This window comes from Dipodomys merriami, unplaced genomic scaffold (assembly GCF_024711535.1).
Source record: "Dipodomys merriami isolate MVZ:Mamm:240054 unplaced genomic scaffold, mDipMer1.0.p SCAF_70, whole genome shotgun sequence".
Classification (NCBI taxonomy): Eukaryota; Metazoa; Chordata; class Mammalia; order Rodentia; family Heteromyidae; genus Dipodomys; species Dipodomys merriami.
In genome coordinates, this window is record NW_027206291.1 from 1,162,501 (window position 1) to 1,176,981 (window position 14,481).

The following is a 14,481-nucleotide window of genomic DNA, read 5'->3' on the forward strand; positions in this document are numbered from 1 at the left end:
GTAGCTTGGATGGAGGGACTCCTAAGAAACCGGAGGCCTTTCTACTCCATAACTCAAGGGGCAATTAACATGTTTTGTTTGGTTCGTTGGTTGTTTTGTGAGGCATGAGATAAACTTAGGACTTGGCACCTTGCTAAACCTGAGTGGTACCTCCAGCCTCCAGAATTATTATTGTTGTTGTTGTTGTTATTATTATTGTATTAGAACTTGAAGTCAAGGCCTAGGCACCGTCTTTGAGCTTTTTCACTGAAGACTGGTGCTCTACCATTACACAACTCCACTTCTGGCTTTTTGCTGGTTTATTGGAGATAAGAGTCTCATGGACTTGGCTGCCCAGGGCTGGCTTTTGAACCGCGATCCTCAGATCTCAGCCTCCCGAGTAGCTAGGATGACAGGTGTGAGCTGCCAGCACTGGCCCTCATTTTCTGTTTGGTCAAGCCATATCACATGAGCCAATACCATGGGATTGGGCAGCCTGGGATAAGGTTATCTGGGCTTCTGGGTTTGTCTCTAGGGAGGAGGGGAAGGTGGGAGAAAGGGAGGGAGGGGAGGGGGAGCCGAGCAAATCCTCATGTCCCTCTTTTCCCCTGCAGTATCTTCCAACTGAGAAGGGCCTCCAAAATGAGAAGAAGGTTCTGGACAGGATGCACCACGTGGTCCTGGTGTGGGTGGGGCCTGTGCTCCCACTGCTGGTTTTGATTCACCCTGACTACATCAAGCCTGTGCTGAGCGCGTCAGGTAGGCGAACAGGGTCTCTGAGTTAAAAAAAAAAAAAAAAAGGAGGGGTACTGGGAAGGTGGCTCAGGGGTAGAGGGCTTGCCCGGCACATGAGGTCCCAGGTTTGATTCCTCAGCACCATAAGCAGAAAAAGACAGAGTGGTGCTATGGCTCAGGTGGTAGAGTGCTTGCCTTGAGCAAAAGAAGCTCAGGGACAGCTCCTGGGCTGTGTGTTCGAGCCCCAGGACTGACCAGACAACAACAACAAAATCCCACTTCCTCTGGTGTCCTAGGCAAGAATGCCTTCCAGAGGAAGGGACTTGTGAATAGGGCCTTGAGGGACAAGTAGGAGTTCACCAAACAGGAATAGACATGCAGCTTGGAGGAAGAGCTTGACATTCCCACGTGCTCAGCAAGCTCTTACTCATCCTACGAGGGCCTATTTCTCTGGCCCTCTCCTCCAGGAAGCCTTCCTGGGCTCAGCAGATAGAACACACACAGCTCTGTCCTCTGGGACTTGGGGGTGCTGAGTACTTCGGCTTTGGGGGTGAGGGGTACCTGTGTAGTGATCTTCCTCACTCTGTGAATGAGGTTTTGGGGTTCTATCGGTGGTGGTGGAGTTTGACCACTTGAGCCTCTGCCCGGCCTGTACCTGGGGCTCTGGGATTTCAGCATGGTCTTAGATGAGCTGGGAGATGGGATTTTAGGGTGTCTGATCCCAGCTTGGTCTGGGGGTGGGGGGTCTGGGGCCGAATCCGAGGCCACACTCTGACCCTGAGAAGCTTGTCGCTCATAACTTCTCCACGTCGTTTCCCAGCTGGAAAACGAGTGCATTGCGCACACTCAGTATGGAGCGGTTCGAGACGGGGCGTGGCTCAGACGTGGGGGCGTGGCTCTGATGTGGGGGCGTGGCTTGGTCACCAGGAGGGGCGTGGCCTGGCGATAGAGCAGGACTTGGTAGGGCTAGGCTTTGTGATGGGGCGTGGCTTGGTGATAGAGCATGAATTGATAGGGCTGGTCTTGCGGCGGGGCGGGGCTTGTCGTCGAGGGCGGGGCTTGGTGATGGTATGGCTCCAAGGTAAAGCACTCACCCAGACTTCAAGAGGCCGTTTCCACTCTGAATCACTTAATCTCTCTCTCTCTTTCTCTCTCATAATATAAAGTGGGTACGTGCTGTTTGATGTATTGAGTGCCAGTCCTGGGTCTCGAGCTCAGGGCCTGGGCGCTGTCCCTCAACTTGTTCTCACTCGAGGCTGGTGCTCTTCCACTTGAGCCACAGCTGCACCTCCAGCCTTTTGGTGGCTCATGGGGCGATACGAGTCTCGGACTTTCCTGCCCCGGCTGTGTTTGAACCCCGCTCTTCAGATCTCAGCCTCCTGAGCAGCTGGGATGACAGGGGTGAGATTCCAGTGCTATTTTGTTTCCTTGTCTTGCCTTTTGAGACAAAGTTTTGCTGAGGTCAGGCTGGCTTAGAACTGGAGGGCCGCCGCCTCGGCTGGTCTGGGATTAGAAGCCAGCACTACCACGCCCAGCTACATTCTTTCTTTTTAACTTGTTTTTTGGAGGTAGCGTCTGGTTATTAAGGCTTTGAATTTGGGATCTGCCTGTTCTAGGTTTCCCAACGCTGGGATTATAGGTATATGCCACTACGCCCAGTTTATGTTCTTTTTAAGGTGAGTTCATCTAACATACAATTCACGATTTCAAAGAAAGCAGTCAGTGCTAATCGGTGTGTTCATAACGTTGTGCAATCCCTGGTTTCAAAGCATTTCATCACCCTATAAATACTTTGTGCCCATTGAGCAACCACCCAGCTTTCTCCTCTGGGGGATCTCTAACCCGTTCTCTCGGGTTTGCCGGGTCTGCGCCTTGTGTCTGCCCGCTCATGGATGGCGCTCTACCACTTGAGCCACAGCTCCATTTCCAGCTTTTGGGTTCATTGGAGATCAGAGTCTCATGGGGACCTTCCTGCCCGGGCTGGCTTCAAACCACGATCCTCATATGTCAGCCTCCCGAGTAGCTGGGATGACAGGCGTGAGCCACTGGCGCCTGGCTCTACACCCGTGTCTAATGAGCATCTAGTCTCTGGGCGATACTGTGAGGAAGACAGTAATGTCTAGCTAGACACAATTGGGTAGTGCCAGGACCAAGCTGTGACGCCTAACGTGCGGCGTTGTGTGCAAGGAGCTCCTTGGTGCTGGGGGCCTTGGTGTTTTCCTGATCGCACTTCCTCCCAGGTAGGCATCACCAGCCCTTCCAGGTGGAGGGGGAGGATGCGAGAGGCAGCCTGGCGCCCAGCGTCAGGAAGGTTCCTCTGGGGAGAGGACTTGATGCCGGTGGGTTTTGAAGGATGCCTAGGAGTTTGCCAGGCAGCCCGTCAGTACAGATGCGGGGACGTGCTGGGAAGTCGGGTGGGCGGGGGAGGAAAGGCGACTGCGAGGAGAAGGCGCTGTATCTGGAGGTCACCGGGAGCTAGAGCAACAGCCGGCGCCCCGGCCTGGGCGCCCTGCCAGAAGAGGCAAGGCAGGCCGGCCTCCCGCCCGCGTGCCGCCGCCGCCGCCGGGAAGCCGCCTCCGACTTCGGCCGTCTCCCTTTCCGCCCTCCTGCTCCGCGGCCGCGCGTCGCTTCCCGTTCCCACGCCGCCCTGCGCGCCCGCGGGCAGGGCGTGGAGCCCAGTCACCGCGGGCCGGGCCGGGCCGGGCAGCGCCCCGCCTGGGGGTGCGGGGGGGGGGGGGGCGGCGCTGGGCGCGCTGGGCGGGCGCGCGGCCCCGGGAGCGCGTGCGCGCGCCCCCGGGAGCGCGTGCGCGCGCGGCCAAGGCGGAGTCCCGGTGACGTCACTGCAGCTTCAGCCACTACCATCCGGTCCCCTCCCCACTGGGTCCCAAAGCTGTCCAGTGTATAGAAAGGGGGGTCACCTGTGCGTGCCTGCATCCATCCACCCATCCACCCACCTATCCACCCATCCACCCATCCACCATCCACCCATCCACCATCCATCCACCCATCCACCCATCCACCATCCACCCATCCACCATCCATCCACCCATCCATCCATCCACCCATCCACCCATCCATCACCTATCTATCTACCATCCATCCACCCATCTATCCATTCACCCATCCACCCACCCATCCACCCATTCACTCATCTATCCACCAGCCATCCACCCATCCATCCACCTATCTACCATCCATCCACCTATCCATCCATCCACCCACCTATCCACCCATCCACCATCCATCCACCCATTCACCCATCTATCCACCCTCCATCCACCCATCCACCCACCTCTCCACCCATCCATCTACCATCCATCCACCCATTCACCCAACTATCCACCATCCATCCACCCATGCACCCATCCATCACCTATCTATCTACCATCCATCCACCCATCTATCCATCCATCCACCCACCCATCCATCCATCTATCCATCCATTCACCCATCCATCCACCCATTCACTCATCTATCCACTATCCATCCACCCACCATCCACCTATCCACCATCCATCCACCCACCCACCCACCCATCCATCCACTCATCCATCTCTCCATCCATCCACCCATCCATCTACCCACTAACCTGTCCACAAGGAGACCATGCATGAATACATACACCTATCCATCCATCTACCCATCCATCAATCATCCATTCATCATCCACCCAACATCCTTTCATGAATCCATCAGCCATCCACCCACCCATCATCCATCCACCCACTTTTCCAGTGATCCATCTACTCCTCTATCTATCTATCTATCTATCTAATCATCCATACAGCAGTCTCTCTGTCCTTCTGCCCACTAGTCTATCCATCCTCTATCCACCCACCCACAATCCATCCATTCATCTACCCACCTCTCCAGCAATCCACCCCCTCCCCATTCACTCATTCACTTCCCCATCCATCTCTCCACCCATCCATTAACTTGCTCTTTCAGTCGGCCATCCTTTGATTCACTCATTGCTTCACCAATGAAAAGTTTCAAGTATCGATAATCAATGTGGTCTTTCTCCAAGTCCACCCCTGGGTGCATACAACCCCTTGTTTGGTGGGGTCAGAGGGAGAGCAGTAGCCACATCCAGGCCAGAGGCTGAGGGCAGAGGGTGGGAGTCACTGGGTGATGCTTCTCTGGCATCCAATGGGGCCTGAGGAGGGCGGCACCATCTTGAGCCAGGGCTGGACGGAGGCGGGGCTTTGAAGAGGAGCTGAGTCACTAGTGCTATAGAGCTTGACTGGTGTGTGACCTGGGAGATTATTTCTACTAGGAGCCCGCAGGGAGGACCGTGAGGGAGGGTGGAGAGGGCGGGGTGGGAGGGGAAGGGAGGGGACATCCCGGTGGCTTGAGCTGGCAGAAAAGAATGGAGCCAGCCTGTGTCACCTGCCTGTCATCCTAGCTACTCAGGAGGATCTGAGGATCAAGAATCAAAGCTAGCCTGGGCAGGAAAGTCCTTGAGTCTCTGATCTCCAATAAACCACCAGAAAACCAGAAGTGGCGCTGTGGCTCAAGTGGTAGAGAACCTGCCTTGAGCTGAAGAGCTGAGGGACAGCGCCCAGGCCCAGAGTTCAGGCCCCACGACCTGGGGTTCTCAGGAGGGCAAGGCGGAGCCTTGGGTGCTAGGCTGAGCTTGAACTTGGCCTTCAGGAGCCCTGGGAGGAGTGACTGGACTGGCGGGGAAGAGACCGGAGGTCAGGGCCCGGAAAGCAGAACCAAGGCATGACATGGGCAGAGGTCAAGGGTCAGATGTGCATCTTTGAACTATGAACTATGGCCTCTTCCCTACCAACCCCCACCCTCCCAACCCCCCCCCACTCCCCCGCTTAACTCAGGGTCTCGGTTCTGTTCCTGAGCTTTTGCTTAAGGCAAGCGCTCTACCACTTGAGCCACAGCGCCACTTCTGCCTTTTTGAGTCATTTGTTGGAAACAGGAGTCTCACGGGGGCTTTTTTGCCTGGGCCGACTTCGAACTGTGATTCTCAGCTCGCAGCCTCCTGATGGAGCTGGGGTGACGGGTGTGAGCCGCTCGTGCCCAGCTGACCTCAACTCTCTCCACAGCTGCCGTGGCTCCCAAGGATGACTTTTTCTACAGCTTCCTGACGCCCTGGCTGGGTGAGGGAATGGAGGGGAGGCCGGGGTGGGGACTTGAAGGAAGGGGGCAGGGGGCAAAGAAGGGGGGAAGGGGATGTGGAGGAGCAGGAGAGGCCCCCCAACTTCCACCCTCGGGCCCTAGGGGACGGACTTCTGCTCAGCAAAGGTGACAAATGGAGCCGCCATCGGCGCATGCTCACGCCCGCCTTCCACTTCGACATCCTGAAACCCTACATGAAAATCTTCAACCAGTGCTCTGACATTATGCATGTGAGTGTGCGGGCCCTGGACTGGCGTGGGCGGGGGATGGGTGGGGAGAGGCTGGATAGGGGGGTGTTGCGGGGGGCCTCCCTTCCCAGGGTCACAAACCAGGCCCTGTGATCACCACGCCCATGTGGCCACGTGTGTGTGTGTGTGTGTGTGTGTGTGTGTCTGTGTCTCTTCCAGGCGAAATGGCGGCGTCAGATGGGCCAGGGCTCCATGGCCTCCTTCGACATGTTTGAGCACGTGAGCCTCATGACCCTGGACAGCCTCCAGAAGTGTGTGTTCACCCACAGCAGCAACTGCCAGGAGTGAGTGAGGCCTCCCTCCAGCCTCAGTTTCCTTACCAGCCCTACCCGCAATGGCCCCTGGTCACCGTGTGAGCATCAATGGTGCAAATCAAGGACTTGCACGCCGTGACTGCTCCCAAAATGCTACTCCCCCCACCTTCATTTGTCCACAAAGACGGGTGCGATTCTGCGGAAGCAGCCCACCCCTCCCCATATTGTGTTCTTTGATTTATTTATTTTGCCAATACCCGCATTTGAATTGAGGGTCTCCTGCTCTTGAGTGGCTTGTTTGCTCACAACTGGCACTTTTCCACTTGAACCACGTCTCCAGTTCTGATTTGAGATGGTTATTGGGAGAAAGAATGTCTCAGGCTTTTCTACTCAGCTTGGCCAGAAAGAATGTCTCAGGCTTTTCTACTCAGCTTGGCCTCAAACCATGATCCTTGAGATATCAGTCTCCTACTGAGTAACTAAGAGTACAGGTGTAAGCCGCCAGTGCCCAGCTCCTTTCCTTCTTTCTTTTTGGCAGTATTAATATTTGAATTCAGCCCTTGTGCTTGCTGAGCAGGTGCTCTAGCCACTTGAGTCATGTCCCCTTTTCATTTTAGTTCCCCCCACCAACAGAGTCTACAGTTTTTCCCCTCAGGACTGGTTTCAGATTACAAGCCTCCTATTTATGTCTTCCAGGTAGCTGGGATCACAGATGTATGTGACCATGCCCGGCTCGTTGGCTGAGATGCAGTCTTGTTTGCTTTCTTAGCCTAACTATGAACTGTGATCCTTGAGATCCTCACGTCCCCTTCCCCCCAATCCCCAATCCCCAATGGCTAGAATTACAGGTGTGAGCCACCCTCTGGGCCTTTATTTGGGGACTATCGCTATGTAGCCCAGGTTGACCTCAAATTCATCATTCTCCTACTTCAAATTCCCAAGTGTCAAGATCATAGGTGTGTGCCACCAGTGCATCCCGAGCCTCAGTTTCCCTGTTTCACTGAGGCGACAGTGCCTGATTCTTTTTTTTTTTTTTTGTCGGTCGTGGGGCTTGAACTCTGGCCTGGGTGCTGTCCCTCAGCTCTTCAGCTCAAGGCGAGCGCTCTACCACTTGAGCTACAGCGTCTCTTCCGGTTTTCTGGTGTTTTATTGGAGATAAGAGTCTCACAGTCTCTCCTGCCCGGGCTGGCTTTGAACCGCGATCCTCAGATCTCAGTCTCCTGAGTAGCTAGGATTACAGGCGTGCGCCACCAGCGCCCGGCTTCAGTGTCTGATTCTTTTGGGGTGAAATGGTGTGGCAGTTGTCCTGACACTCAGGTGCTTCATATTTGTTGGATGAATGAACATAGTAATTATTACCTTGGTTCATTCATCCCCTGCTGAGGGCGGGGCTCGCGGCTGGAGGCGTGGCTCTGTAGAAGGGGCGTGGTTCCCTGCTGGGGTGGGTAACCCGGCACACTGGTTGGGCGCGGCTCAGCGTCGGGGGCGGGGCTAGGCAGGGAGCGTGACACTGAGGAGGCATGTGTTCCTGGGAGGTGTAGTTCAGTGGTAGGGGCGTGGCTACTGTGGTCCAGCAGTCAGGGAGGCCTGGGCGCTGGGGGCGGAGCCTAGGGCGGGGCGGGGTTAGGCAGTGAGGGGGCGTGGCACCGCAGAGGCGTGCCTTATGCTGAGGCGTAGTTACGGACTAGGGGCGTGGCTAGCGTTAGGGGGTGGTCCGGCGGTCCAGGGCACGCCTCGGCGCTGGGGGCGCGGCTAGGCCCCAGGGGCGTGGCTCCTCACCTGGCCGCTGGTCCTGCTTTCCATCCCCCAGCCCACCCGCCCTGCCCGAAGGACGTGCTTCCGTTACTCCATCTAACGAATCGCCCGGTGGAGGTGGGAGCCGGGTCGGGGTCGGGGCCGGGCGGCTCACGGCTCCTCTTGCTCCCGGCAGGAAGATGAGCGATTACATTTCGGCCATCATCGAGCTGAGCGCGCTGGTGGTGCGGCGCCAGTACCGGCTGCACCACTACCCGGACTGCATCTACTACCGGACGGCCGACGGGCGGCGCTACCGCCGGGCCTGCGACGTGGTGCACCGCTTCACCACCGAGGTCATCCAGGAGCGGCGGCGGGCGCTGCGGCGGCAGGGCGCCGAGGCCTGGCTGAAGGCCAAGCAGGGCCGGACGCTGGACTTCATCGACGTGCTGCTGCTGGCCAAGGCGAGGGGGCCGGCCGGGGGCCGGGGGGCCGGGGCGGAGGAGCCGGGCGGGGGTCTGGGGGGCCGGGCCGGGGGTGGGCCGGGCCGGGGGGGACCTGGGGGGGGCCGGGCCTGGGGAGCCGGGCGGGGGCCGGGGGGCCGGGCCTGGGGAGCCGGGCGGGGGCCGGGCCGGGGGGGACCTGGGGGGAGCCGGGCCGGGGGAGACCTGGGGGGGCCGGGTCGGGGGGGGTCGGGGGGCCGGGCGGGGGGGACCTGGGGGGGCCGGGCGGGGGTCGGGGGGCCGGGCCGGGGGAGACCTGGGGGGGGCCGGGTCGGGGGGTCGGGGGGCCGGGCCGGGGGAGACCTGGGGGGGCGGGTCGGGGGTGGGCAGGGGGCCAGGCCGGGGTCTCAGGGGGCCGGGCCGCCACCGCGGGCCCTGCAGGCGGCCCGGCTGCTTTAATCTAACACGAAGGATTCCAGCCCTTAGAAACTAACCCAGGACTTTGGATCGTTTTTCCTTGTTGATGATTTGTTTTTGTCGGTCCTGGGCCCTGAACTCGGGGCCTGGGCGCTGTCCCTCAGCTCTTTCACTCAGGGCTGGCGCTGTACCATTTGAGCCACAGCTCCATTTCTGGTTTTCAGGTAGTTCGTTGGAGATAAGAGTCTCCCAGACTTCCCTGCCTGGGCTGGCTTTGAACCGTGATCCTCAGATCTCAGCCTCCCAGAGGCTAGCAGCATCAGACTCATTTATATTTTTGATCTTGGTCCCATTACTCTTCTCCTCAGTTTCCTCAATTACGGTGATCATAAGACCTGGAGACAGGTCTTGGAGGCATGGCTTGGCAACACCTACCCAACAAGTCCAGTTTGAAGCCCTGACTTCAGATCTTAGTCCCTCCATCACCACCCCCACTACCACTGATTAATAATAATAATAACGATCTGATGACAGTTGTTGGGGCATCAGTGGGAAATGTGGTGTTGAAGACTGCTTAGAAGATAAAGCTAAGCACCACACAATGACATTTTGGTCAACAATGAACCACATCATAACATCCTATCACCCAGGCTGGGGCTCTGCGGTGGAGCCCTTGTCTACTATGTACAAGGCCCTGGTTTCCATTCCAGCACTACACACACACACACACACACACACCTAGATTAATTAGTGGCATTACAGCTTCCTTGGGGGGGGGGGCCTCTGGAGTAGTGGGGGAGCAGAAATTCACTGCGCACCCTCTCCTGTTCTTTCCAGGATGAAGACGGGAAGGAACTGTCCGATGAGGACATCCGAGCCGAGGCGGACACCTTCATGTTTGAGGGTAAGGTACAGGGGTGGCTGAGTGAGCACTGAAAAGGGCACTGGGAGCCCCTGGGTGGCGAAAGCACCTGCTCCCGTCTGCTGAGGTGTGGTCTTTCCCATCCCCCCCTGGGCTTGCAGGTCACGACACCACATCCAGCGGGCTGTCCTGGGTGCTGTTCAACTTGGCCAAGTACCCCGAATACCAGGAGAAGTGCCGGGAAGAGATCCAGGAAGTCATGAAAGGACGGGATCTGGAGGAACTGGAGTGGTCAGTGTGGAAAGTCAGGGGGCTGAAGAGGGAAGCCAAAGAGAAAACCAGAAGGGAGGCATGGTCAAGGGGTAGAGTGTCAGCCTTGGGTACGAAAGCGAAGCAAGAGGCCCTGATTTCAAGCCTCCAATACCCACCCATACACACAGAAGGAAGGAAGGAAGGAAGGAAGGAAGGAAGGAAAGAAGGAAGGAAGGAAGGAACACCAGCTGGGATTGTAACTCCTATTGTTGAAAGCTTGCCTAACATATGAAGCTCTGGGTTCAAGTTCCACAACAAAGAAGCAAAGCAAAAAAGCAATCACGAGCTGGGAATGTGGCTTAGTGGTAAAGTGCTTGCCTAGCACAGATAAAGCCCTGGGTTCGATTCCTCAGTACCACATAAACAGAAAAAGCTAGAAGTGGTGCTGTGGCTCAGGTGGTAGACTGCTTATCCTTGAGCAAAAGAAGCTCAGGGACAGTGCCCAGGCCTCAGAACTGGGGGGAGAAGGGGAAGCAATCAGCCAACCAAAACAAAACAAGCCTGCCTGGCATGGTGGTGCATCCCGATAATCTCAGCACTCAGAAGGTGGAGGCAGATGGATGGATCTACACGTGACAGTAACAACAATCAAAACAAAAAGTCCCAAAATACACCCCCATCCCTCCCCCATGGAACTTAGCTATTTTGATTAGTCAGTGGTCTAATGTGTGTGTGTGTGTGTGTGTGTGTGTGTGTGTTGGTCCTGGGGCTTGAACTCAGGCACTCCTGAAGCTGCTTCTCTGCCTGCATGTGTGCGCGTGTGCACGCATGCGTGTGCTGGGGAGTCACGCCCCTCTGCTCTGCAGGGATGATCTGACGCAGCTGCCCTTCACCACCATGTGCATCAAGGAGAGCCTGCGCCAGTTCCCACCGGTGACCCTGGTCTCCCGCCGCTGCACAGAGGACATCAAACTTCCAGATGGGCGTGTCATCCCCAAAGGTGCGCACCGTGTGCCCCGCTCAGGGGCCTGGCTGCACGGGGCAGCTGGCTAGCTGGGCCTGTTGCTTTGGAGGGTGACTGGTGAAACCAAGTGTGTCATATAGGGGAGCTGGGGAAGAGCGAGCCCGGGTAGGAAGGAAGGAACTGGGGTGGCCAGCTGGCCCCAGGAAAGGGGCAAGATGGCAGGGGACTCTTTTAAATTCCAACTGTCCCTTGGTGATCAAGGTTGGGAATCTAGAAAGTTCCAAGACCTAGGCCTTGGGTGTCAATCCACCTGGCCTGTGGGCTGTTACACACACAGATCTTCCCAGCTGTGTGGGGTGAGGGATGGGTTCCAGGGAGAGACGGGAGGGGAGAGGATGCTCATAAATGGGGGGATGTTTTCATCCGTCCTGGGGAGGAAGGGAGGAAGGGAGGAAGGCCAGGGGGCTTCCGTCCGGGAGGAGGCCCGTCTTCAAGGGTGCGGGTTGTGAGGGGCCTTGCCCTCCAGCCCGAGGGCAGCAGGGCGCCAAGGCGGTGACCGGCCGGGCCAGCCATGGCAGCTGGGGGAGGTGGTAGGGAGAGGCAGGGGGAGTAGACAGGGCCCAAGAAGTTTCTAGAGAGGGATGATTGGGAAGTGGCGGCAGATGGCTCCCGAGAATAAAGTGGATCTGGGGAGGGAGGGAGGGGGCGTTGGTGGAGGAGGCCTCCTGACCCTGCCGCCCGCCCCCGTGACCTTGGTCTGTCCCCACAGGAGTCATCTGTTTGATCAGCATCTACGGAACCCACCACAACCCCACGGTGTGGCCTGACTCCAAGGTGAGCGCGTGCGCGTGGGGCTGCGGAGCGTCAGCTGGGCTAGCCCCGCCCCCAGGCTCACCCCAGGCTCTTCCGTCTAGGTGTACAACCCCTTCCGCTTCGACCCCGACCAGCCACAGCAGCGGTCGCCGCTGGCCTACGTACCCTTCTCTGCGGGGCCCAGGTAAGGGACTCAGTTTCCCCCGGGGCGGCGGCGACCACGCCCTCCCCACCCGTCATTCCCTCCAACCCCAGTCCGTTCTGCACGGACCCCTCCCCAGGAAAGCAGGAGACCCTGCCGGCGCCGGCCCAGCTCAGGGGCCCAGCTCAGGGGCCCGGCCCAGCTCAGGGGCCCAGCTCAGGGGCCCAGCTCAGGGGGCCCAGCTCAGGGGCCCAGCTCAGGGGGCCCAGCTCAGGGGCCCAGCTCAGGGGCCCGGCCCAGCTCAGGGGGCCCGGCCCAGCTCAGGGGGCCCGGCCCAGCTCAGGGACCCGGCCCAGCTCAGGGGCCCAGCTCAGGGGGCCCAGCTCAGGGGCCCGGCCCAGCTCAGGGGCCCAGCTCAGGGGCCCGGCCCAGCTCAGGGGCCCGGCCCAGCTCAGGGGCCCAGCTCAGGGGGCCCGGCCCAGCTCAGGGGCCCAGCTCAGGGGGCCCGGCCCAGCTCAGGGGCCCAGCTCAGGGGGCCCGGCCCAGCTCAGGGGGCCCAGCTCAGGGGCCCGGCCCAGCTCAGGGGCCCAGCTCAGGGGCCCAGCTCAGGGGCCCAGCTCAGGGGCCCGGCCCTGAGCTTCTCGAAGTCTCACCTCGTTGTCACTCGTCCCCCAGGAACTGCATCGGACAGAGCTTCGCCATGGCGGAGATGCGCGTGGTCGTGGCGCTGACGTTGCTGCGCTTCCGCCTGAGCGTGGACCGCACGCGCAAGGTGCGGCGGAAGCCCGAGCTCATCCTCCGCACCGAGAACGGCATCTGGCTCAACGTGGAGCGGCTGCCTCCGCGGGCCGCCACGGACCCGGGCCCAGGCCCCGCCCAGGAGGCCCAGGCCCCGCCCAATAAGGCCTAGGCCCCGCCCAGAGAGATCCAAGGAAGCCACATTCCCGCCCAGGAGGGGGACAGGCCACGCCCTGATGGCGCAGGCCACGCCCCAAGAGAATAAGCCACGCCCCCTCGAAGTCCAGGCTTCACTCCTCAAGGGCCGGGCTCCGCTAGCAGCAGCAGCCGGTTGGTTGTGGCCACGCCCCCAAGGCAAAGGCCCCGCCCCCTGACATCCTTATCCCGCCTCTATCCGCCCCTGGGCTTGAGAGACCAGGCTGTGCAAGCCATGCCCGCCATGCCCCTTGCCTTAAGCCATGCCTCCCAGGAACGAATGGCAGGCCACGCCCCCGCGGTGTCGTGTTTCGTGCCCCGCCCACAGGCTTCTGAGGTGTCAAGCCCCGCCTCCCCGCTGGCTGGACCAGGCTGGCTGGCTTCCACGCGGAGGACCGCGGCGGACCGCGAAGCTGGAGCCCAGGGTGGGATCCGGGAGCCCCTCGAGTCACGTGGGGACAGCTCAGGACCCCAAGTCTGCAGTCAGACTTGGGCTTTCGTCGTTTGATAAACCCAGATCCCCCGCGAAGCCCCTTCCCTCTTGCTGCCTGTTCTGATTTTGAAGAATAAAAGCCAGAGCGGGCAGGTGTCACTGGCAAAGCACCGCCAGCCCGGGCACAGCTGATGGGCTCGGCCCTCGCTTCCATGGGGGAGTCGCTCCCTCTGCTGGACGGCCGGGAGACCACAGGCAGATTCCGGGTCGTGTGCGGGCCAAGCCCAGCTCCTTGGATTTGAGTGACCGTGTGTGCAGGCCTGATGTTCACGGCTGGAGTCCCTGACAGGACATTCACAGGACCTCTGCCCTATCAAGCAGCCTGGTATCCGGTCTGGGGGGGTAAAGACCCCGGCTACCTCGCTCTGGGAGGAACAATACTGAGGATTTGTGTTTGGTGCTCTCTCTTCCTTTCACTTCTGACCCCTCCCCCCACCTTCCCATCTCACCTCCCCACTGTCCTGCTGGGTTCCCGAGATCAACTCCCTGAGACCATTCGCTGTTGAATTCTTGTCATTTCCAAATAAAATATTTGCACTTGATGCCTTGGCTGGCTCTGCTATTCTGATTTGCACCTGTCAGACACTCTACGGTGTCAGCCGCTCTTCCAACTCTAGCTCGGTTAGCTTTCCTTGTTTTTTAAAATAGGATCTGGCTCCATGATCACAGCTGGACTGATCCTCCTATTGATGCTTCCTGATAGACAGGTGTGTACCACTGTGTCCAGCTTTGTATTGGTTGAGATGGGGTCTCATGAACTTTTTGCCTAGATTGGCCTGAAACCTAAAGCCTCCAGATCTTAGACTTCTGAGCAGTTAGGATTACAGGTGTGAGTCACCATACCTAGTTTTATATCTCCTTTGGACTCCTTCCTGTTTCCTAATAATCCCCCTTTCTACTTTTATGTCTTCTTTAACTGTAGGTTCCACGTGAGGTAAACTTTATTTATTTTGTTCAAGACCAAAACTCAAACTCGGTATCTGACACTTTCCCTCAGTGGCTGGTGCTCTACCAGTTGAGCCATGCCTCCAACCCCCTGATATTACCTGAGTCTTGCTTGTTTCATCTGGCATGAT

At 58.7% G+C, this 14,481-nt stretch overlaps 1 protein-coding gene across 1 annotated transcript in view; it reads left to right on the plus strand.

The window, feature by feature from the left end:
- The window catches only part of LOC138817726 (ultra-long-chain fatty acid omega-hydroxylase-like), a 31,040-nt gene extending 17,093 nt beyond the window's left edge, over positions 1–13,947 (plus strand). The window contains exons 4-14 of the mRNA XM_070008343.1: positions 594–738; positions 5,778–5,831; positions 5,953–6,080; positions 6,258–6,382; positions 8,283–8,550; positions 9,784–9,850; positions 9,970–10,099; positions 10,927–11,060; positions 11,794–11,858; positions 11,939–12,021; positions 12,655–13,947. Of these exons, the coding sequence (XP_069864444.1) occupies positions 594–738; positions 5,778–5,831; positions 5,953–6,080; positions 6,258–6,382; positions 8,283–8,550; positions 9,784–9,850; positions 9,970–10,099; positions 10,927–11,060; positions 11,794–11,858; positions 11,939–12,021; positions 12,655–12,889 (1,434 nt within the window). The 3' untranslated portion in view covers positions 12,890–13,947. The remainder of the gene's footprint in view (positions 1–593; positions 739–5,777; positions 5,832–5,952; positions 6,081–6,257; positions 6,383–8,282; positions 8,551–9,783; positions 9,851–9,969; positions 10,100–10,926; positions 11,061–11,793; positions 11,859–11,938; positions 12,022–12,654) is intronic.
- The last annotated feature ends 534 nt before the right edge of the window (positions 13,948–14,481 follow it).